Source organism: Micromys minutus (assembly GCF_963924665.1).
Source record: "Micromys minutus genome assembly, chromosome: 11".
NCBI lineage: Eukaryota > Metazoa > Chordata > Mammalia > Rodentia > Muridae > Micromys > Micromys minutus.
The window spans coordinates 32,368,655-32,394,193 of record NC_137980.1 but is presented as its reverse complement, the minus strand read 5'-3'; the positions used below and the strand labels follow the sequence as shown (position 1 = coordinate 32,394,193).

At 37.7% G+C, this 25,539-nt stretch overlaps 1 protein-coding gene across 1 annotated transcript in view; it reads right to left on the bottom strand.

Moving 5' to 3' along the window:
- Positions 1–7,119: 7,119 nt before the first annotated feature.
- ANTXR2 (ANTXR cell adhesion molecule 2) overlaps positions 7,120–25,539 on the bottom strand; it is a 120,803-nt gene continuing 102,383 nt past the window's right edge. Inside the window, exon 17 of the mRNA XM_080924936.1 lies at positions 7,120–8,946. Coding sequence (XP_080781062.1) covers positions 8,908–8,946 — 39 coding nt within the window. The 3' untranslated portion in view covers positions 7,120–8,907. The remainder of the gene's footprint in view (positions 8,947–25,539) is intronic.

Sequence of the window (25,539 nt, the reverse complement as noted above, 5' to 3'; positions counted from 1 at the left end):
ATACGTAAACATAAGAAATGCTACAATTCTTTTCAAGAATTATACGTAAATATACAGTCCTTATATATAAAGTTAAATATGCAGCTGTCGTCAATATCTCCTAAATATTTGAGCAAGCAAGATGCGTGTGGTTTATGGATGCATAAACATCCAAATACCTCTATACAAATAATTATAGACATCATAATTACTGAAAACTGAAAACCACCCAAATGCCTATCCACAGGTTACTGGATGAATTGTCTCTTGTAGGACTGTACACTGGAATATGACTTGGTAATAAAAGGAAATGAACTGCTGACATATGCTGCAACAGGCACACCAGAAAGAAGCCAAAGCACACTGTAGCTTCCTCTGTCTTACTCTGTCAAAAAGAGATGCTATGAAAACAGTGGGCTGCCCACGCCTGACAGCAGTGGATGGGGCAGGGATGCTATGAGCACAGGGCATGTGTCAAGGGAGCCTTTCTGAAATACTCTGCTTTGTGTTGGTAATCTATGTTATCAATTACAAGCTCAAAATGAGATAACATACTTTTTCTTCCTGGACGTGTTCCATCTCAAGGGGTTTCCCTTGGAGAGAAGACCACTTGCTTCTTCTCCCATGATCAGCAAAGACTATATACTACTTGGCTCAGGCTATACCAGCCCCTTCCTGTTGCGTGATTACAGCATGCTGTCTTTCCTCTTTGAAAAAGTCTTGATACTCTTGTCATTCCATGGCTGACTCCATTTCCCAATCAGACTGCAGAGACTGCTCTGTCTGCAACACCCCATTGTCTTCTGCTGAGACTGGCACAAGATAGGCATCTGCTAACATTAGGAAGCAGACAAGAGCCTCAAGACACCTCCTTCCCTCTTGAGATCCTGTCTCAAGATTGCTCCTCATCCTATGTTCTGCAGCAGTGCAGAATTGGCTGGATTCCTTCTTGGGAAATGTTGGGCTCCTTCCTCATCATAATGAAAGGAAACTCATTGACCTCTTGTCCTTTAATCCTCCAAGTGGTCCTTTTATCTCTGGATACAATGCCCAGTCAACTTCCTGTACTTCAACACTCCACCCCAAGACTGTTTCTGCCATTCTGTAGGTACTGAGAAGAAATATGTGGAGGAGACACTATAAGAGGCTGTTTCCTGGCATCCCTGAAGTGTCCCTGTTCTTCCTCACTGTGTGGGTCAGAAAGTGAAGTGCTGATGAAAGCCTATAATATACACCTGGAACATAAGGATATCACAAGGTAAAAATAAAAATAGTCATATTTCTTTGGTTTTTCCATTGTGAAGGGGTACTTCACCACACATTCCTCAGAAATTAAAATTAATATTCTGAATTAATTATACCTTCAGTGTTTGGGGTTCTCTTTGTTTTTCTGTTCACGATTAACTGCTTCTGGATGATGTTAAACCAAATCTTCAAATGTCCTAAAGACAGTGTGCTCCATTGCTCCAGCAGCCATGACCGCCTTGTTTCCCCTGGAGGATATTAAATTTATGTGCCTTAACTTTACTGTAAGTTAAGCAAATGTAGTATTTTGCAACAAATGGAATGGTTTACAGGCCTCATGATTCATCAGTAAGACTTCATATACACTGAAAATCATGTGGTGGTAAAATGAAATACCTTGGCACAGTTTATCTATGCTTGGCCACATAAAATAGGTCCCACTGAGCATGAAATCTGATTTTACGTAATCCAGTTTATGTTTTAGATGGACCACTCAGTAATCATGCCATAATAACTATTTTTAAACTGAGTATTATGAGAAGAACCTTCCACCTTCTAAGCATGTTTTGAAATGCATATTAAGATTTCCATAGGTTCTAGAAAAATTAGCTTGGTGCACATAGTATGCACTTTGTAAATACCTTTTGAACAAAGAATTAGTAATGTAAGGATAAGGACATTAAAAGACTCTTAGGTACTCTATAGATACAGGCAGCCTTAGGATCACAGAGCATAGAAAGGTCCATGTCCTGAATGTTTCATAGTATTTTTAAATATGTAAATGTACTATTTAAAAGTATGTATTAGTATAAAATCTGAAATATGCCAAAACGACTCCTTCCACCTGGATCAAAATTGATAATTTGTTTCTACCAATTTAATCGATCTAGACTTTTACTAGTCTTTACCATTTTATACTTTATCACTCCAGTGAAAATCTTTATAATTGCTGCTCACCAATATTTGTTATAGATGTGAGGTTTGCTTCCATTTTAAAACAAGTTCTTATGAGAACATTCTTAATTATGGATATAGAACAGTTAACAGGTGGGAGGAAGTTCTGTCTAAGTCCATATGCCTATTACTGATGTTAACATCAGAATATCAATGTATTTTTGTCCATAGTCTCTGGTGATATTTCAATACCTTCTTAAATGTTTTTCAGAATGTCAGCAGAAAGTTTTCCTGGAATAACTTATTAACTTATGGCCTTCTGAACAAAAGCTTTGGAGTAAACAAAACTCAGACCACATGCTTCCATCTTTTGGGAGACCCTTCCTGTGGTAAACATGTTACAGTAGTGCGACCCTTAGCTTCATTCACTGTGTGGAGTCTCAAGAAAAGTAAAAAAACACACAGAACTAAAGAATGAGAGCAAATGGAGGTTCTCTCCCGGCTCCATCATAGCTTATCAAGATAATGAATTTGTACAGTGGTAGATTTAACATGGAAAGCTGAGCCTAGCTTGTAGTTTTCTTGTGGTGGTGGGTTAAAAACAATAGTGTTTATTTTACAAAGGAAACGTTTTACAAGTTTACAGTGGGCTACATAATGTCCATCCCAAAATTTGTGTCTTCCAAGAGTAAATGATTGTTACTCTGTATGGAGAAAGGGACTATATAGGCATGTGCATGCTGAATTATATGAACAGACACAGGAGAGATGCAAGGGTCTTTATTTGGCACAGGAGATCACAGGCAATTGTTGCAGTGATGGCTGCAGAAGGTTGGTGTGGGGTGGTCTGGAGGCAGATGAAGCTAAAGATTGTAGACAGCAATGGAAGCTGAGGGGGGCAAAGAAAAGAAATCAGGGAGAAAATGAATTTGTGTTGTATTGAGAACACTACATTTGTAAAACTTCATTGCAGTAGCCATAAGAAATAGAAACAAACCAACTCTGTTTAATTTGGTCAAAATGAAGTTTCTCAAAGGCAGAAATTATGAACATATGTAATCATAACCTTGAGGTGAAATACATCAAACTGATTGTTGAAGTTATGAGAAATATTTTTAAAGAAAATTGACCTCGCAGGCTTTTGATTAGGCCTATTTGAGGACCTTGAGAAATGCAATGTGTGAATCCAGGAAGCCCAGTGAATCAGCTTTTCTGTCATTTGATGAGAACTTTTGTACTGAAAGTGTTGGTTTGGTGTTAGAAATGCGTCTGGTCAGTAGTTCCAGGGCAGAGGCAGAACACTGAGCTGTTAGGCAACCATGGTGCTGCAATGACTTTCTATTTAGTGTTGTGCTGTATGCAACTGAATCTCCTCAAAGGTACACGACAGGTCATGATGCAGTCCCCAATGACTTCGTTAAATTATTTACAATTCTTTCCAATTTCCTGAAATATCTTTCTCCCTAGAGACGACTCAAGTTGCTCATTACAAAACTCCTCAAAATTTCTCCCTTAAAAAAACATTAAGAATTTGTTGAAGATTTTTACACTTGAGCATATTGTTTAAAATATAATCCTTCCTTCTGTGTAACAGCCTCACACAAACAAAGTATTTAAAGAAAACGAAGGTCTGTCATTGCTCTGTTTAATTAGCAGAAACTTTTAGAATTAAAAAAGATGTTTTAAAAACTAAAGGAACTCGAAGAGAACTTGAGTGTGATCATGGTAATTATCTGATTTCACATCAGAATTTCATGTCAAAATTCCATTTATAGGTGTCATCTGCTAGAACTGGTCAGTTTTGTTTCAGATTCTGAGTTTTTCTCCAGTTACTTTTACAAATCAGATGGTGGAATCCATGAGCATGCCAAGAGATTTAGATTTTTTTCATAATTGAGCACACAGCGCGACAGCATCCTTTATCAACTATGGCTTTGAAAGAAGGCAGCCACATTCGTTCACGTCTACATTGTTTACCATCACCCCATCTCTTCCTTCATGAAGGAGATGTATTTATTTTTACTGGTCTGCACACTGGGAAATGGTTTCTGATATTTCTAGTTAGGTTGAACATACTTAAATATACATTCTAGTCATGTTTGAAATTTACTGTGTTATGCCTAACATTTGCAATCTTGCAAAGATAACTCATCTGAGATACAAATAACTTTACAATGATTAGAAGAGAAAATTTAGGACTTTGGAGGGGTATGGAATTTTTATAGTAGTCTTCTACATTAAGACCAGGGTAAGTCTGTGCAAGGCTCCCTATGTGAAAAGACTACAGGTCCTAAACACTAACATCACTCAACAAAATAGTTCCCACTGACCGGACACCAGGGGCAACTCAACACATGAAGTCACTGTTAATTAAATGTGCTTTGTTTGTTTGTTTCGATTTTCCTTTTATCCAGTGTTAGAAGAAAGTATATACTTCAAATTTCTATAATGTATAAACTATCTCATATTTATTTCAGAACAGGGTTTTTCTTTTGCCTCTTTATATGAACATTTGAGATACCCAGTGAGACCAGAATGAACAGTATTAATACCTTTGCCAATGTTTTGCTCATCTTCAGAGAGGTTTTTGTCATATATTGACTATAGTACCAGTTGCTTAAACAAATTCTTCTGTAAAAAATTAACTAAGAAATTACTCCATAATCGATAATTATCAAATTATATGCTATAGTTCAGTGTCTTTGCTGTAAATAAATTGGCAGTTTACAGAGCTAATACTACGAAACTTTACAAGGAGGAAGGTACTCATGACAAATCTGAGATAAATACTAAAAACTCTGATTTCATCATTTGAGAGTTGGCCTGTCAAGCCAGCCAGCTGCTCACTACGTGTCCACACAGAACCTCTGAACTGATAAATGAGGAAAGCAACTTGATTCAAGAACACTTATATATAGATGTATGTGCTGTACCTTGTATGAACGTTCACATTGGAATTTTCTTCTGGCAGGAGTACAGAAATATATTTTACAAAACAGCAAGAGGCCTACTACATTATGGGTTTTCAATAAATTTATTCATTCTTTTACCCAATTGACTGAATAAAATTCTAGTAAATATAGAAATATGCTAAAATTAAACGGTTCTTAGAATATTCCATAGAAATCGACTAGACAACACTGATCTAATGAGACTTCACTGTAGCTATGCTGACTACAAACAACATTTTCTAGCTTCGTGAGCCTATGCTTTTTTTAACTGTACAACAGATGCACCAATTAGTCTAAGCATTTAAAGTGTGTGTGTGTGTGTGTGTGTGTGTGTGTGTGATATACATCTTTTCTGTGTATATGTACACACCACCTTGAGGGAAGTAAGTGAATGCTAATAAATTTCCTAATATAATAGGAATGAAAATTTAATAAATAAAAGAATTTGAAAAGGAAGAAATTGCAGTGCTTTCTAGTACTTGTATTATAACCTTATTATACTTTTGTCTTCAAAAGTTTCAAACATAATATCCATAAGCCAATCAACTAGAAATGTCTCCATCAACTTGCTCAGCACAATACAGATATTATTTCAATCTTAGAGAAAGTCGTCTACCTCTGAACAGAAAATAAGGGGTCAGAGACACTCAGAAAATTGAATTCAGTTCATAGAGATACTCATATCTTACATCCGATAAGGATTTATTTTTTTAAAACATAATGGATAATTTGTTTTTGTAGATGATTAGAACAAAGTTCACTGAGAATATAAAAAAAAACTTCTCAACAATGTGAAATGTAAGGTTTTAAACTTTATATACTCTTAACAAAATAGTAATTAACTATAGATGACAGATGCTGCTCCCTAGTCAATGGAGACTCTCAAGTTTTACTCTGCATCTCATTGGGAAGGAAATATAAATTTTTAAAATAGAATTAACTTGGGGGAAGGCATCAGAGCTGCAACTCTTAGCACCAAATGTTTCTTCTTGGAGCACCAAATGCTTTACGGAAAACATTCCAAGTATCAAAGTTTTCAGATAGATAAATATTTATGGATCAAATCCATAAAGAACAGACATTGTTATGAAATATATATAGATGCCTTCAAAACTTTCTTTCTAGGCAGAGGAGACACATAAGTTAGGAGTCATTTCCCACTTAATTGCTTTTGCAACCTTATGCAGCAAAAACGGATGATGGACAAGACTCGTTTGTTTGTACAAAGAGGGAGCTCTCGGCTGACATCATGTCCAGATCAATCACACAGAGCTACTGCTACATATAAAACGTGTCACATAGAGATTCTCAATGTCCTTTGCCAAGAAGATTAATTTTAAAAGCAAATTCTTCTCCTCTCTGCTTAGCTCTGTGATTAACGCATAACTTTAAGGGCAATGGACTTCCATCTGCCTTGGAACCTTGCAAATGACACTTCCTCAGTCTACGTGTAGACTTGTGGCTCACTGTCTCCATTTACAGCTCTTTGTTGTATTTTTATGACACATCTCCAGCCAGTGCAACAAATCTCAAAGAAGCTATTTTGCCATTTGAAGGCAGAGGTTTATTTACATTCCTCATGGTCCAAATATGCTACATGATTCTGTAAAAAATTGAAGTGGTTACCAAAGAAACATAGGCAGAGATTCTGTAGTATTTTTGATGCTCTTAAAATATCACCAATGGGTGTGCCTGCATCAGAAATGAGATGCCTTTTGGGGAAAGTGGCCATAGGTTCTGCTGTAGAGGCAGCCACAAAGACTGCCTACAAACATCTACAAAGACTCGCTGCAAGAAGAGTTGGGTGTACTTACCAGCCTTCTATGTGCACACACAGATTATACCCATAATATTAACCATGAATCAACTGGGAACAAGTTGGACATTTTACAACAGAATAGAATTCCATCTTATTACTAACCAGAGCAGTTGTATATCCAACCCAAGAAAGTGTAAGCTCTATGTGAACTTGAAGAAACTGATAACAGAGACACAGGTAAAATTTTTATTCACTAATATGTGGAGGTGTGGCTTTGGATCCAGCCAGTCAGTGACATAAATAAGGTTGAGCAAAAAGATTAAAGCAAGAGTGTATGTGTGTGCATTTGTCTATTTGTGTGCATAAGGCTTCTAGGAACAGTGCCACAAACCTGGATATCAATGAAAAGTATCACGTTGGTTCTGTGAAATGTCCATGAAGAACACAATGTGTGTAATCATACAAGGATGCTCTAAATCACTCTTTCCATCTTGTGCACACACATGCCCGCCAAACATGAAGCATTCGCCTTCTCCCTTCCAAAGTGATGGTTGTTGAACTTATTTTTAGTGTCATTTGATAAGCTTTTGTGCTCGCAGAGAGACATCCCACTGACCCGGCCACTGGTCATTGTCTATCCCAGTTCACATCAAAGCAGGCGCGCTTTGTCAGGTTTCCAGTCGAATATCCATTTCGCATCTGAAGTACAGTATCAAAAGTGACTAGATTATCTGAGCTATTTCCTTCAGCTGCTGCGCCTTCCTCCCCCACCGCCTTTCTGCTCACGCTAACATAATTTGGCATCGTTGACGTGACACGATGCTGATATTTCTAACAATTTATAGTATGTATATTGTCAGTGCTTTCTGTTGGCGCCCCTCCTGATCGGAATTTCTAAACTGAAGGAAGAAGGTCTCTTTCCCAGGCTGAATCTCAACCAGGGTGCAGTGCTCCCCAATTTCTAAGTAACATGCATACAGTGATAGGTCATTCAATGTCAAAAGGCATAAAAAAGATGAGCAAAATCTTCACAGGCTGCTGCTTGCTGTTGCCTTTAATTATATTAATTAAACTTTGAAATTTTCATGCAAAGAGAGTTGCTGGCTTGTGACGCTGAAGAGCCCTTGGAGACTAGAAGGAAGAAAAAAAACCCTGAGCGGGAAGCTTTGTGGTTGCAGCTTCCTTAAATTAAAAGCCAAACAAACACCTAGGTGTGTTTACAGATACTAATGTTTTATGCACTGCTAAATCCTAAACACCGAGAAAGGGGGATCTACCAGGCTGGGGACCAAGTCTCAGTTCACAAGTCCTTATGCTGTGCTCCAGGTCTTTGGTTGGAGGCGGTCTTCCTGTTGAATTAACGCTCTATTAATTCTTTTGTCTCAAGTGCATAATGAAAGAAAGGTGTCTTGAGAAACTAAAGGGCGAATCCTTCGTGCATCCAGGACCTTGAGGCATCTCGTCTACATTTTGTCATGCGTGAGCACTTACAGTGTAACAGTGACAAGATTTTCTAGTCAGAAATTTCCTGTAAGGCACAAAGTAATGGAGGACTTAGAAAGGCTTTGCTATCTGACATAGCTACAAGGCAGTGGACTCCATTATCTGTTTATACCCTGGTGGAAAATTTCATGTTTTGCTCGTAGCTAAAGATCTTGCCAAACAAAAGCACACGGGCCACACATCCATGTCAAAAGCATCATTCTCCATTGCAAACCTGCATGGCTGGTGGATTTGATACCCTGGCTTTGGTATCATTACATCATCGATGAGTCTGCTTTGTCCTCTTACACAGTCAAAGATGCTTTGCCTAAACCTTGGCATGCAAATTAACATTGCTCAAGATTTTCAGTGTCAAGAATCATGGGCTATCACCGATGACTTTCTTCACATCCCTTGTTGATGGCAGAACAGGTGTTTGAGAATGGTGCACAGAAAGCAGAAGGCAGAGGGAACGTTTTCTGACAGAGAGAAAATGGGCTGTTGTCCCCAGAACTTCTCAGATGCACCAGACTGTCCATTCTGTTGGACATCAGCATCATGAAGATATGCTGTCTTCTCATTCTTCATGCCCCCTTCTTATTGATGCGGAACTCGGGAGAAGTTTATGCACCGGCCCTGAGGGAAGGAAGGAAATCCATGGTGAAATAATGAAAGAGAAGTTTAAAAGACAAGGAACATCTACTTTCCATAGCAAGCTGTACCTACTAATACCCAAGCTCAGAACAATGTCCACGTCAATCACAAAGTACTATCATTCTCCCTGGCTCAAGATGACATGGCTCAATTTTTTTTTCATTTTATTTTATTTATTGTGTACAGAAAGCTTACTTATTTGATGGTGTGCTAAAACCCACTTAGAAAAGAATCAAAATGGAATCAAAACATTGTAAGTGCTGTCTGAAGTGTGGCACCGCTGTCATAGAAATTAAACCACCAATAACACCACCTTATACATTTCTATGATGAAGTAAAATGGATGATATTTCTTATGAAGTTCAGTGATTCTAGAGTGTATATATGAGGAGCACATTAAAAGGGTCCTTAATAATAAGGGCAAGGAAACCCAAAACTGGTTATAGATGTTTTCAATGTGTTGTACCTTATTCTGGATCATGTCCTAGGTTGATGAGCCACTTCTCACACCACTATCAATATCACTTCCCCAAATAAAGACTATTTGCTTGAATTGTGTATTTTTAAAGAGTATTTGCCAGTCCAGTTTCTAAACATTTAATGAAGGTTGTGTTGACTCATAGAATAATCACTAACCCAATAATTATTTGAAAACAGAATTTCTAACTGTTGATGAAGACTCTCCCTTCCCCCTTTCCTACTGTTGACTCATGACATGTGACTTGTGTCCACAGGTCTCCACTAGCCAAATCTAGCCCACTCTCTCCTAGTTTTGGTTAGAATTATTCTGCAATTAATATTTCCATTTGCTATTACATCTGCTCTCAAAATATCCTCATGTTACAGTTTCCCATAATGAGCATGTATCTGTAATACAAGGAACAGGGAAAAATTCAAAAAATTTAAAAAATATTGTAGAAGAAGAGAAGTTAGAACATAAAAGGTTGGGTTTTTGTCCATTTTGCTTTGGAACACAACTGCTCAACAAATTTAGGGATCCCAGACATTTTTTTTGAAAACAGAAAACTGAAAACTGAAGACTGAAAAGAGTTTTGAACAACTTCTGCTAAAAGGCAATTGTCCATCAAAGTTTTGTCTTCTACACACTTTTAGAAAAACAACATTTCTACAAATACTACTTTCATTAGTTTGTACTTAGCATCTGAATCAGGCCACATAAGTTTTAGATAATAATAAATAACATATATCATAAGTTGTTCTTATTACTATGAGCACATTTATTTTCTTGGGTTTTGAGTTTGTGAGTCAATAGTTTTCTGACTAATTTTCTGGATTTGGGAGTATCCTCTATTTGTACATGAAGTCCACCTATACTGTTCCAATGTCTTGGACAATACCCATATTGCATAGTCATATCAATGCAACTAATTTGAATTTGATGATCTACAAATAACTGAGACATGTTTGAGTGATAACAATCCTTGTCAATGAAACTTGAGTTATATTAATGTCATAACACTTGATTACTATCAACATGAATCATGAATACACTTCTTTCTTTTGCTTTGGGAGGTACAACTCCTTGAATGCTAGGGAAGAATGATTTAATGTAATCATTTTGCATAGGAAAATATTAAAGGTGGAAATTTTCTAAATATTTAGATAAACTAAATCTAGGAAGGAAAGACACAAATTTACCAGTGACTTCGGGTCTCTACCAGAGTATTTTATAGTACATTTTATTAGAAATTCATTGTGATAATTCAACTGTTGCATTATAAATTCAATGTGATAATTCAGATATTAAGTTATTGTTTCTAAATGAACCGAAATCACTTAGGCAAATTAATTACAAACCAAATCATTTCCAACCAACCTAAAATAAATGTTTTCTAGCATGTACGGAAGGTGTTTCTATGTTGATAACTGACATATTATACATATATATATATATACATATAAATATTGATGGCCTTTTCTAGGTCAGTATTATTCATCTAAGAAAAGATATAATTTTAAAGGAATAAAACTTCCATTCTTTAAAGCATACTGTTTTATGCTACTTATATTGAACACATTATCTAATTACAGAGTATTCATGGCAAGGGAACAAATCACATTACATTTAAGTGGAAGTATAAATTGGCAAAATCTATATGGCAAACGACTATGCAAAAATGGTCTGAAAACATGACTTTCCTATCCTGGGACGACTACCACCACTAATCTTACGTTGGGACTCCAAAGCAATAAAATGGCGAGGCAGATGCAAAGGTACTCCCCATAGGATTGTTTTTAACAGGAAAGTGATAATATCAATCTATATTTCTGCTAAACAATTCAGAAAACAAATTACAAATCATATAACTTAATATCATGTGGCCACTCAATAAAAATCTTTAAAAGATGAAGAAAAATTGTAGTTGAGAATGGATATATATATATGTATATATATGTATATATGTACAGATACACATACATGATCATAGCTGTGTAAATATGTGTCTGGAAAGTAAAAGACTAGCAGAAAGATTACCAGCCAACTGTGAGGAGTGGGACTGTCCACAGCATCTAATCTTTCATTATTACATGTTCCATACACTTATATATTTAACCACTTTAAAGGAAACATTAATTTTTCAAGAAATAACTTCAGTGCCCCAAAATAAGTTTCCTCACAATTAAAATTCTTTACAATACTATTTGTTTATAGGTTGATAAAAGTCAACCAAAACATCTATTTCTGTTTTGCTTTCGGGAACCACCATTAACTGCTTTGTCAGAGATTTCCCACATTTGGTGGATTACTTCTCTTGTGTGGGTTGCATCTGACAGTCAACATCCAGGTGAACCTGTCTGAATGGCAGGCCAGCTCAAGGGTGTGAGAGTGTGGAATCAGTCGACTGACTAGAGAGTCTTGGAATCTACATTCACATTTTCTGTAAATGTATGATCTCTAGCTAGCACTGCAATTCTGCAATCCAGAGTCTTCTTTTTCTTCATATTTAAGGTACTAAACATTAGGAGTCTTGATAAAAAGGCTGTTCAGGCATCTAGAAAGATTACATGATTGTTCATGTGTGTGTAAATACACGATAACCCTAATTACATCATATGTACTCAGGGCTTTATTATGTTTAACTGAAAGAGAAATTCCAGTTTGTATGCATCAAACATTCTGGCCACATTGCTAGCTAAGGCACGTGTTTCTCTGTTCAGCTAATAATGCAACATGTCCAAAGGTACATAGCAAAACAGTTTAAGAATCCTTTCTCCACACACAGCTGATAAAACTCTCTTTGAGGAGGAGGCACTATGTGAAATATCAGACAGTTGTTTCTCTCCATCAGTGGTGTTTTTGTTCGGTGGTTCATGAACTACTACGAAATCTGCACATACCCAGAAGACGCCAGGGTTTGGGTGGTACATGCAATAGTCTCAAACACAATTTTGCCCAAGGCTTGAAAATTCTAAGTCCTTAACATAAGATTGTTTTTTGTACTAAAACTTTAATGACTAATAATATAGACCTTATGTTATTTTATTTTTATAGTTCTTATAAATGTCTTCAAAGATCTCCAATATTACAATATTATCTTTATAATTTTTCTTAACATAAAAAGTCTGTGTGACCATTGGGCATATAAGAAGACTAGTTTTTGGATAATTATTGTTTATGATGATGATATTAAAGAATCAGTTGACTTGGAGCTGGGAAAAAGGTTAGGCTAAGCTAATCTCACATGCTTCCCTTTTGTTACCCAAAGACAACAGTATAACTTAGTCTTTTTCTCTTTCTGCCTAGGTTGTAGGGAACTCTTCCTGAGCAGGGTAATTTAAAATAACAAGTTATTATTACAGTGCATCTTCTGATATATGTGAACTTGAATTTGGCTCATAATCATTGCCCCATTTTTATTCTGCTGAAGCTTCCATGTTTGTTTTCCCTCAGTATTTCTTTAGAAATAGTGTAGGTTAGGCAAATATAAATTGAAGCACAAGTCTTCATCCATACATGTCTCAATCATAAAGAATATTCTAATGCACCTTAACCTTTACAACCCTCCAATAACAGATCTTTTTAACCTCTGCTTTGTACAAGTGGCCCCATCACAGCCACTTTTCCTCATTTATTCTGGAGGTCTTTAAGGAAGTGCCAAACAGATACTGCTGTGTAGATGCCAAATGATGACTTATTTGAACTGAAACTGAATTACAAAGGAACAGATAACATGAACCCAACACTTAGACAGGTGGAATGCTGAAGTCATGATATATTTCTATGAAAATAAATCCACTGATTCTGAAGAGTGAACATAGACTAACTGCACTGAATTTTAGGAAACAGTGTGCTCCATACGAATCATCACAAACTGAATATATAGCTAGGCTGGCAATGCACACTTGCGATCTAGAACTTGGAGGTAAGGCAAAAAGACCCAAGAGTTTAAGGTCAATATCAGATACACCCCCAGTCCTACAGCCTAGTTAAGGTTTGTGATAGTCTGACTCAAAAACTAACCCAGGAAATGTATTAACACTCTCAACTTGCCCTTTATAGAAGAGTCCACATGAGGGTTTTTTAGTCTATTACAAATTTTTACCATAAGACGGAACAGAATGTGCCAAGGAAGAATCTACCATGAATAAAAAATCCTGACGATAACAAATGGTAACAAGGCTAAACTCGCAGTCAGATTTGACAGCTTTAACTGTACTCAAGTGATGTTTCGGGCAATGACGAGAGATATCCCGAGTGAGGATCTATCTCACTGACTCTTTCCCAGAAATCATTATTAGCAATTCCCCTTCTCTTGAGCTTCACAACAAATAAGAAAAGAAAATTATCAGAAACATCACTGTTATACGGTGAGCTGAAGCAAAAGGAAAACAGGAGAGAAGCAGGAACCGGCATGTTTGCTGGGGTAGAGATGGTTCTTTTGCAGTATTTAAAGCCCAGTTTCACCTCCATTTTTACTGTGGTCAGTAACAGCAGCATTAGCAAGAGCAGACACCATGTTTCCTATCTTGGACGCATTAACATTCTGCCAGCACCAGTACACACATGATCCTTTACTAGCTAGCTGCACGGGATGTATTTCCCTGCTGTGACCATAACAGGATGATGCCTGCCTTGTAAACATCCATTGACATGCAACAACTAGACTTTACTTGAGACTTTTCAAACACAGGGAGTGGATTCATTTTTATCTCTATGTCTAAAAAGACCTCCCTAGATCTCCATGAATAGTGCAGTAGTAAACACCATTTTAAATTTTAAATGATTAAAAATAAACAAACAAGCAAAAACCACAAATTCACAGACACATTGACATAGAGATCATAGCTGGGAAGTTCAGGAAGGCACTATTGTTAGGGGGACCAGAGAACAGGAGTGGCCTTTTGAATGTCAGTTTTTCATAGTAATTGGTCATACAGCACTGAAGAAAATGTATAAACCCCTTCACCATTTACAGAGAATATGAACTAGAGATGAGTTCTCCTATAGCTTAAAGACTGACGTGAAATACAATTTTACACAGTTTTCTAACTAAAGTTCAACCTACAAATATCCATCTAATATACATCATAATTGTATGTTACTAAAGGAATTGCTGAGATTGCCTAAAGTTTACCTTTATAACTTTTTCTTCATTCTGTCATGGCACCTGCAAAATTTTTAACTCAATAAATATAAGTAATAATTGCTTTGCTAATATTTTGTTTATTGACAGTTTTAGAATTTAAGCATATAGTTGGCAATGAATGAAACATCTAAGCCATCAGTCATAATAAGGGTTGAGATGATCCTTCTAAGATAGTAATTACAACACAAGATGTGTGTGTGCGTGTGTGTGTGTGTGTGTGTGTGTGTGAGAGAGAGAGAGAGACTGAGACAGAGAGACAGACAGAGAGTGAGAGAGAGAGAATATATCTGTGTTTGAGTGTGAGTGTGTGTGTTTATGTGTAGATATAGATATAATTTTGACAGTTTTCTGGAAATCATTACTGGCAAGCCCTTGCTATGCTTCATAATAAATTACAGTGGGAAGTAGATACACAAAAGACACACTACATACGTACACAGTCAAAACAGATTTCTGTGTATTTTACTCTTGGCTTAATATTTATTTTATTAGTTAGATCATAGGTAGTATAGCAATAATTTTCATTTCCCTAATTTTAGTTAGATTGTAGATTATGTCTCATGTAATATGAAAAATGATAAGTCACTGTTGAAACAATAGACTATATATTAGAAAATAGATATAGAAAGGTGGACGAGTTGATAAAGTGCTTGCCATGGAAGCCTAAGGACCTGAGGTAGGCTCCCCAAGAAACATAAAACGTTGGAATCGTAGTGCATTTCACCACCCAAGAGCTGGGGGTCCGGGAACCTGTCTCCGAAGACACAAACAAGTGGACCTCTGGAGCTCACTAGGCAGTTTGTCTAGTCAAACGATGAACCCGAGTTTCAGTGAGAGACTGACTCTAAACTAAGGTGGGGAGTAATTGAGAAAGAGACCTAAGGTCACCCTCTGGCCTCCATGCTTGTGTGAAGATATACGTAAAATGTATACACACTCAGATGCAACAGGGAGAAACAGAGAAAAATAAAAAAGTAATGCAAGACAAAAAAATGCAAACAAAAATGGAAAATGATTCAAATGTCTATCATTAGGGGGAAATTAATAAACTAATATATAGAAAATAGGGGAATAATATTATTCCAAAGATTGTTATTCTAAAAAAGGCCACTGTAGAAAGATGGCCAAGCAAGATCCAAAACTCAGACGACAACAGATGCTGGCGAGGTTGCGGAGAAAGAGGAACCCTTCTCCACTGTTGGTGGGGTTGCAAACTAATACAACCACTCTGGAAACCAGTCTGGCAATACCTCAGAAAATTTGACATAATACTACCTGAAGACCCAGCTATTCCACTTCTGGGCATATACCCCAGAGACACCTTAGTACACAACAAAGATATATGCACCACAATGTTCATAGCGGCTCTATTTATAATAGCCAGAAGCTGGAAAGAACCCAGATGTCCTTCAGAAGATGAATGGATACAAAAATTGTGGTACATTTACACAATGGAATACTACTCAGCCACCAGAAACAATGACTTGACCCAATTCTTAAAAAATGGCTGCATCTAGAGAATATCATTCTGAGTGAGATAACCCAGTCACAAAAGAACAGACATAATATGCAGTCACTGATAATGGGATGCTAACCCCAGAGGCTCGCACTGCCCCAGAAACAACTCACAGACTGTATGAAGTCCAAGAAATAAAGAAAACAAAACAAAACAAAAAAATCTCTATACAACAAGAAAACTTTGACTATTTCCATGTTACATTTTGTTTTACATGTACTTTATGCTCATTGTAACTATTAAGTTTTCAATGCACACTATCAAACCTTTAAAAAATCAAGTACTGACTAAAAATATATTCATACAGTTTTATGTAAAAATTATTTTGAAATCTGAAAAAAAGTACTGACAAAAATGTATTGTATAATTTTATGCAAACAATGCTTAAAATCTGTACATTTATCTTAGTTTTGTAAAATAAAGTTGTTAAAAAAAATAAAGAAAGATGGCCAAGGTTTATTAAAATAAATTCCATTCACTTATCTGGATAGTATGATATTTATCAGCTTTTATGTTATAAAAAGCAAAATATATTCTTATTGGTATATGGCTATACTTTTAAAAGAGATTAATTGCCTTTAAAATGAGTTTAGAAAAAGATAAAAGTACACTTTTTATTATATGATACTAAATGCAAACATTTAAATATTTTACTTGGGAAGTAGAGTTACATTAATAAAAAAATTTCTTCAAATAAAATAGTGTCACTAAGAGCAACACTGAACCTGTCAAATATGAGAAAGTTCCTACCATTGGCCAAATCACCTCCCTTCAGAGTCTGGAATTAGTCCGCTGAAACCTACATCATAAACTCTCCCCTTTTTCTTATCAGAGAAACACTGGGAAAAGAAGCCTCTAACTGAGAATTTGGAAAAAGGCAGGAGAATAAGAGCCTCTGGTACCCAACCACCTCCACAGCCACCAGGGTCTATGTGTGCAAACTGAGCTGAAGAACTGACAGGATCCTTCCTAAGCTCACACACACTCTACAGAAGTGCAAGGCTTCAATTGTGCGTCCATATACCTTACAGAGACAGACCTTTTAAAACTTCAAAAGGTCACCATGAAGCATGAGAGGATCATAGTTGTAATTTAGAGACATCTCCTGCCACCTGAAACATTTGCAGACAGGCTCTACATGGGAAGGGGGGTGAGAAGGTTTACTGAAGAAAATTTGTTTTGTTCTATTTTTTTACTGGATATTCTCTGTATTTACATTTCAAGTGTTATGCCCTTTCCCCCACTCCCATCCTCCTCCCTCTCCACTTGCTTCTATGAAGGTGTTCCTCCTCCCAATCAACCTCTCTACCTCAGTGCCTTGGCGTTCCCCTACACTAAGAAAAAAATACATTATGCTTAATCTTTACACACTAAGAAAACTTTGACTATTTCCAAGTTACATCTTGTTTTACATGAACTTTATGCTCATTGTAACTAGTAAGATTTTAATGCATACTATCAAACCTTTAAAAAAAAATCAAGTACTGAAAAAAATGTATTCGTATACTTTCATGCAAAAATGCTTAAAATGTCTACATTTATCTTTGTTTTTTAAAATAAAGTTGTTCAATTTAAAAAAAAAAGAAAATAAGCCTTCACTGGACCAAAAGCCTCTCCTCCCATTGATGCCAGACAATGCTATCCTCTGCTACACATGCAACTAGAGCCATGGGTCTCTCCATGTGTGCTCAATGAACCTTACTGTGTAATTCACTGTTGAAACCAGCAGTGAAGTCACTCAGAGACAAATGCAGCTCAGAGAAGATACCTATCAACAATCTGACAGAGAAAGTGGTACATGTTACTCCCGGGATAAAGAATATGTAAGTTAGTGTCATCTGCCTGCCTCTCTTTCTCTCTGTATGCACAACTACATATGTCTTCCTCAAATTAAGATAGTTAACAGCAAAACAGAGGAAGAATTGTAGGCCCCGAAGGGAATAGGAAGACCAACAGTCAACTAACCTGGACCCTTGGGGTTCTCAGATTCTGAACCACCATCCAAAGAACATACATGGGTTGGACTTAGACCTCCTTCCTCATATGTAGGAGATGTGTGACCCTTCATGTAGGTCCCAAACAACTGGAATGGGAAATATCTCAATAGCTGTTGCCTGTACTGTAGGATATGCTCTACCAGCTGGGCTGCCTTGTCTGGCCTCAGTAGGAGAGAAAGTATTGAGCCTTGTAGAGACTTAAAGTGCTAGGGTGGTCAGGGGATACCCAGTGGGACCCCTCTTGCTGAGAGAAGAAGGGGAGGGTGGAGAGGAGAAGGATTGTGAGAGGGAGTGACCAGGAGGGAGCAGTGAGTAGGATGTAAAGTGAGTAAGTTTAAAATTTTAAATTAATTTTTAAAAGACAGCAATGCACTTACACAGAGACACAAATTATATATGTTATATATAACATAATATATTCACAAGGTCTAGTATAAAATGATAAATAGCGATAGCTATAAAGAAATAGAAAAATATGTCCCATAATAAACAGAAAACATAGACAATACAGGTATCTTACAATTCAGCCTAAAAAACAAGGGTAAACAATAGCTATAGTAAAGATATTTAGAATCTACCAAAAAACAATGGATACCATGCATATTTCAAATAAAATATGTTTCAAATAATAAACTGTATGAAAATTGGTATATTTAACTGATGTTTGTGTAAACTGGACACAGTGAATGGCTTATTGATTTTGAAATTTCGGCTTTTCAAATTGAAAAACAAAGTAAAATAAGAATTCATGCAGTATCAAGACACATGACTGTTGTCATCTGAGAAATCACTGCTCCATGAGGAATAAATGTGAAACGAATGGGGAATAAGTGCTGAGGTCCACCAGGAACAGTGGATAATCTAGGCTTAAAGTCAAAGAGGTTCATTGTGTCCCTATAGCATAAATGCAAAGAAATGCAGGAAACATACAACAAAATCTCAGAACATAAGAGTGAATCTTAAAAGCATCTCTACTTGTCTTCCTTTAACTCTCATCCTCTGAAATGCCAGAAAGGTCATAATGAAACAGTAACAGCTGACTTCTCCTCAAAGCGATGTGGGGCACCCGACAATGGAACATTCTATTAACTTAAAAATCAACTATGATTTGCACATTTATAGAAAATTAAATGAAATAAGACATCTGAGAAGGTGAGTGGAAACTGACTGTAACAGGTTATGATTTGGATTTGGGAGTCTGTTAAGATCCGTAACTATGCTTTGTTTTGTTGTTTTTATTGTTGTTTAATGTAAGTTACTTAACATCCTACTTCAATTTGCTCTTTAAGAAAAGGGAGGCTGAAGTTAACTCTGTGTGAAGCACCTTTGCTTTTAATAAAGGCATAGTAGTTAGTGCTGTAAGGTTTCTCATGCCCAAGAGCCTCTGAGACCCTGAAAGCCAGTGTCTCATCTGTTTCATACCCCAATTTCTTTATCACTCTCTGTTCCTCCTGTATCCTTTGCTCTTTTTCTCCACAGGACTAGCAGGCAAACTTCACCCCAGGATCTCTATGACTGTTGGCTTTTCTACAAGAATAACTTTTCCAAGAATAATCAGCTCTTCTTTGCTATCTTCCACACAACCAAATCTCCACCCAGTTTCAGAATGGTGCAGGTTATTTAACAGGATCGTCCACAGACAAACAAATGCTGAAATTTGACTTGGGTTGAAAACATGCTTCATAAGTAATGAGATCTGCATGTGTGTTGAATGTTCTTCTCCATTACTGTCTGTCTCACTCCCTTGAGACAATGATGGTCACTGAACTTGGACCGAGGCTGGTAGCCAGCAAGCCCTGGAGATCCACCTCCCTCTGCTCCCTGTAATGCTTGCATTTCAGGAGAAAGTGTCCATGTCTTCCTTTTACCTGGGCCCTGGAGACCTGAACTCAGTTCTTCATGCTTCCATAGAAAGTGTATCCCTGCCTCAGTCTCTTCTCCTTTTTTTTTTTTTTTTTTGTTTGTTTGTTTTTGTTTTTAACAAACCAGCCTTGGGTATTTTTTTCCAGCCCATCATCCATCCTGTTTCACATACTACAAACCCCATGAACGTTTTTTGGGTTTTTTTGTTCGATTTTTCATTTTGCTTGTTTGTATATTTTGTTTTGGTTTCTTTTGTTATTGTCTTGTAAACATAAATTCGGTGAAAGTTCATTCACCAAGCAGCATAACTGATGACACAGCAGGTGAATGAGTGGCCGCAAAGGTCGCAGCCACAGGCAGGCATGGTAATGCTTGACACTAATCTCAGCAGTCTGGAGGCAGAAGCAGGGGGATCTCTGTGAGTTCTCAGACAGCCTGCTCTACACAGTGAGTTCCAGGATAGCCAGGCCTTCATAGGCAGACCCTATCTCAATTAATTAATTGAAAGAAAAAAGAAATATAAATCCAGCTTTGAAATTTAAACTATGTATCAATATTCTCTCACTCCTATAACTGAATTTTTAAATTGGGGGGGTAGGGATATTGAAACGTTCAGTCTAACGCACAGGGAATCGTGAGCTATAAAATAAAACACAGTGGTTGGCTTGCCTAAAATCATGCCTACAGACCTACATGCCACTGCCGACTAACTGCCTTGTAATTAATCAGCAGCTACCAGCACCCCTTGGGCAAGCATCTTCCTGCTTCCCTTTGTCATATGGATTTTCAAATGCAGACCAGAGACTGGCACAGTGGAGAAGCGGAGGATCGCAGGATGCAAATGTTCTAAACCGGGCAACAGCAGGCATCCTAGAGAAGCTGACCTTGATGTCAGTCCTGAACACACAGCAGATGGCAGGAGGGTGGGTCTGTTTCATGGTAGAAGCCACCAGCCGACAGAGACAATGGAGGGAAGTGGATACCCCAGCTCTCCAGCTATTCTTAAATCCACATACAACCCACCTGGCCAAGTGAGGAACAGCTCACCACTGCTCATGGCAGGACACAGGAGCTCAACTGGGTGCAGTTAACACCAGGATTCATCCCTTGCTGTTCATGTTATTTAATCGGTGTCTGAAAAACACTCCTTCACACGAGCAGCCTAGCCCTGCCACATATGTTGTGAAAATCCCAGCAACCACACTACAAATCAGGGATTTCTCATTCGTGTCATTAAATGTGAAAATGACAATACAGATAACTTGGTACAGATTTTTCTGAAACAAGTGTTTTTTGTTAAAAGCGCTCAAAGTGGACAGCAACTTTAATAAATACAAACATTCATTAATTTTGTAATTAGAAATAACAACAAGATATTCTTAGAATAATGAAAGCCAGAGCTGGGGAAACGGGTTAATAGGTAGAGGTGCCTACTGTCCCTTGGGACTCAGGTTCTGTTCCCAGCACCCACATGGTAGCTCAAAACCACCTGTAACTACAGTTATAGGTGATCACATGCTTCTTCTGACTGCCACTGGCTCCCACACATATAGTACACACATATACACTCAGGGCAGGCATACATGCATGCACACACACAATTAATTCATTGATTAGTTAAAACTTAATAATGAAGCCTAACTCAGTAAACTAACTTCAATTACCATTCCTCACTAACAGTAAATGAGGAAAGTGCTTACTTATTATATTTAATTAACAGAGCTATTCTGTCTGAGGTGAGAGACTTAAGTAATTAGTAATCTATAGCAGGAATAGAACACAGGAATGCTTTGGAGTTGAGAACATGAAAGACAAAAAAAGCCACATTGCGATATAGAATGGTGATGATGATGGTGGTGGTGGTGGTGATGATGGTGGTGGTGGTGGTGATGGTGGTGGTGATGATGGTGGTGATGGTGGTGGTGGTGGTAATGATGGTGGTGGTGGTGATGATGGTGGTGGTGGTGATGATGATGGTGGTGGTGGTGGTGATGATGGTGGTGGTGGTGATGATGGTGGTGGTGGTGGTGATGATGATGATGGTGGTGGTGGTGGTGATGATGGTGGTGGTGGTGATGATGGTGGTGGTGGTGGTGATGATGATGATGGTGGTGGTGGTGGTGATGATGATGATGGTGGTGGTGGTGGTGGTGATGATGGTGGTGGTGGTGATGATGGTGGTGGTGGTGATGATGATGGTGGTGGTGGTGATGATGATGATGGTGGTGGTGGTGGTGGTGGTGGTGGTGGTGGTAATGGTGGTGATGGTGATGATGATGGTGGTGGTGGTGGTGAGGGAGACACAGGTGGATCATGGTCACTCACTGTACAGCCATCTCAGCCGATGAATTAGTGAGTCCCAAGTTAGTGAGAGATCCTGTCTCTTTTTCTGATTCATGGTTCTTGAGGAAAGACATTTCAAGATTTACCTGTGATCCTAACAGATATGCAAACACACACACACACACACACACACACACACACACACAGAGAGAGAGAGAGAGAGAGAGAGAGAGAGGGAGAGAGGGAGAGAGAGAGAGATACACAGACACACACATACAGATACACACAGAGTCATGCAGACATACAAACACACACAGAATCACGTAGACATACACACACAAGCAAACATACAGGCACACATACAGACACACACATACACACATACATACATATATATATATATATATATACACACACACATACACATATACACATACACACACAGATACAGACACACAGAGATAGACATACACACAGAAACATATACAGACACACACCAATATGTACACACATACACACACAACTTGTCACTTGAAAATATCCCTTTGATGACTGAAGCAGATAAAAAAGGTATTAAGTGTCTCATAGCCTTACAAGGTGTCTGTAGAGCTGCTGTTGAGAGGCTATCCCCCACCAAACAGCCAAGCACAACATCCCGACAGGCTGTGTGCCATGACGGTGTACTTTTATTTGAGTGGCACCTATACTGAAGTTCAACAGCAACAGTGTACATTTGAGATTAATTTGTGAATGTATGTTTTTTTAATAACATTTTTTCCAGCAAATTCAACACTAATCTTTGGAACTTGGAAAGCACGCAGTGAGCATTATGGTGTTAGCACTCCCCAAGAATGGCCAATTATATGTGCATTTTCAAATAGTCTCTTCCGAGAACGCCAGCGCACCTGGTCGAGTGACAGGCAGCTGTGCATTCTAGTTGGTGTTGTTCAAATCTGTTTTACAGACATAACTTAACATTCTCCTTCCCATTCCGAACGATGATGGCACTGAAGCCTCAGATAATGAAGAAAACATATTTTATGTGGGTTTTTTTTTTCAGTGCTTCTAGTTTTAAATAACATCTTAACATATGTTTAAAACAGAGCATATGGAAATAAGAAAAAGCAAATCTGAATTCCAGGCACAAATATTGGTTTAAAAGATAACACCAGGCAAACCTCTTACTTTTATAGTGATCTCAAACCATGCAGATCAAGAAAACTAGACACCAGTGCAAGCACAATAGTTTTTTTTTTTTTTTTTTTTTTTCTAATCTCACTTTCCTCTACGGATTTGTAATGTCTACAGGTAACATCTCAGTCTCATGGAGATGTGAAACTCATTCCCACAGTCAAAAAGGATTACATTAGAGCTTTTCAGATATGGCTAGAGTCAGTTTTCAGTGATCACCCTTAAAAATATGCATCTTTATAAACCAGCCCGTGAGTACCTGATGCAGCTGGCAGACAGTATGGGGTAACTACGCCTACCTGGCTGTTGCATCAGGCAGTGTGTATAAGCAGGAAAGCCGCAAGAGCCGAAGTCTAGCATACAGTTCAGCATCATTCAGAAGTTCTCCAGACAAAGAGAATTTCAAAAGGACCTTTTTCATTTAATGCTCTTCACTTGTATGACACAAATACAATTTATTTCTAAGAGCAAAAGGGCTTAGAGTCCTATATTTTTAACTGGGAGAGGTTAAAAATTAATGTTTAGAACAATGGCTGCCCCAACTGTCAAGATTATGGGATTAATGCTGATTGCTACAAAACTACCTGTGACAAATGCTTGTAGATGAGGATTTGCATACAGCATCATTATTTGCATAGGACAACCCAACCAGTCTCCTGTTTCTTTTAGGTTTTAAGGATTTTAGTTAATGGGTTAACAAGAAGCTTTATTTTATCAAAATAGAACAATCCGACCACCTCTACAAAGAACAGTTTTTCTATGTCACATGTTTAATGTGTCCAACTTCATCTCAAGGGCTCTCAGTTCTTGTCCCATCATCTCACAGACTACATGTGCACTGCACAGGTCAAAGGTCATGTGTGCTAGCAAGTCAGGGAAAGAAGAAATTGCCACACAGAAGCAAAGGACGAGCTCTGACTTAGAGTTGAAAAGGAAAAAGGGGATTTATAAAGCTCTGTAAAGACTTGCATGCCAAGTATCTATTTCATGGCAAAAATACATAGATCCCATCAAGTGAGACAGCTGCATATAGCAAGCCTATAGATATTTTTAAATGAACTAAGAAGTCCGATTACATTTCTCATATAGGAAATCTGTTGTGAAGTTACCATATCTTATCCAATATAAAGTCTTTGTATTCCTATTCCAATTCAAATGGCTGAGTGAGGAGAAACAGCCTCCTGTGTGTACAGACACACTGGCAGTCACAGTCACAATCATCAAAGTACAGGAGCAACCTGGATTTTACAAAAGAAAGAAAAACAGTTCTTTACAACTTATTCCTTTGAGATGAACATAATTTTAAAAGAAAAGGAAATGTGGTACATACAAAAGATGTTATTCCTTATTTATAAAGAACAGCATATCAATGAATCAGGATGACATCGGGCAAAGTCACAAAGCCAAACGCAGAAAGACAAGGACAATATGGTCACACTTAGTAACAAAATGTTTCCTTCAAAGTCAGACAGACCAATTGGGTGATGGAGGACAAAGACAGAAAGGCAGAGGGAAATGATAATGTAGGTTGAAGGCTACAAATTTGCATTTTAAAAGGCGTTTCAAGACATACAGTGTGAAGGTTGTAACTAGTAATACTTCATTGCATGCAACATGTGAGCAAAAAGTATGTTTGGTGCTGCTGATACACACACACACACACACACACACACATACACACACACATACACATACACACACACAAAGAAATAGGAAGAACAACAATATCAACTAACCAGACCCTCCAGAGTTCCCAGGGACTAAACCACGAACCAATGAATATACATGGACAGACCTATGGCTCCAGCTACATATACAACAGAGGATGGCCTTGTCGAGTATCAGTGGGAGGAGAGGCCCTAAGTCATGTGGAAGCTCGATTTCCCAGGGAGATGCTAGAGAAGTGAGAAGGGAGGGGGTGGTGAGTGAGGGAGCACCCTCTTTGAGACGAAGGGCAGGGTGGGTGGGACGGAAGGTTTGTGGAGGGGAGACCAGGAAGGGGAACAACATTTAAAATATAAATGAATGATAGAAAAAGAAAACTTGCTATGGAAGAGCGTAAATATGTGTTCAATTTTAGTAGTTATTTTATTATATATAAATCATCTTATATCAC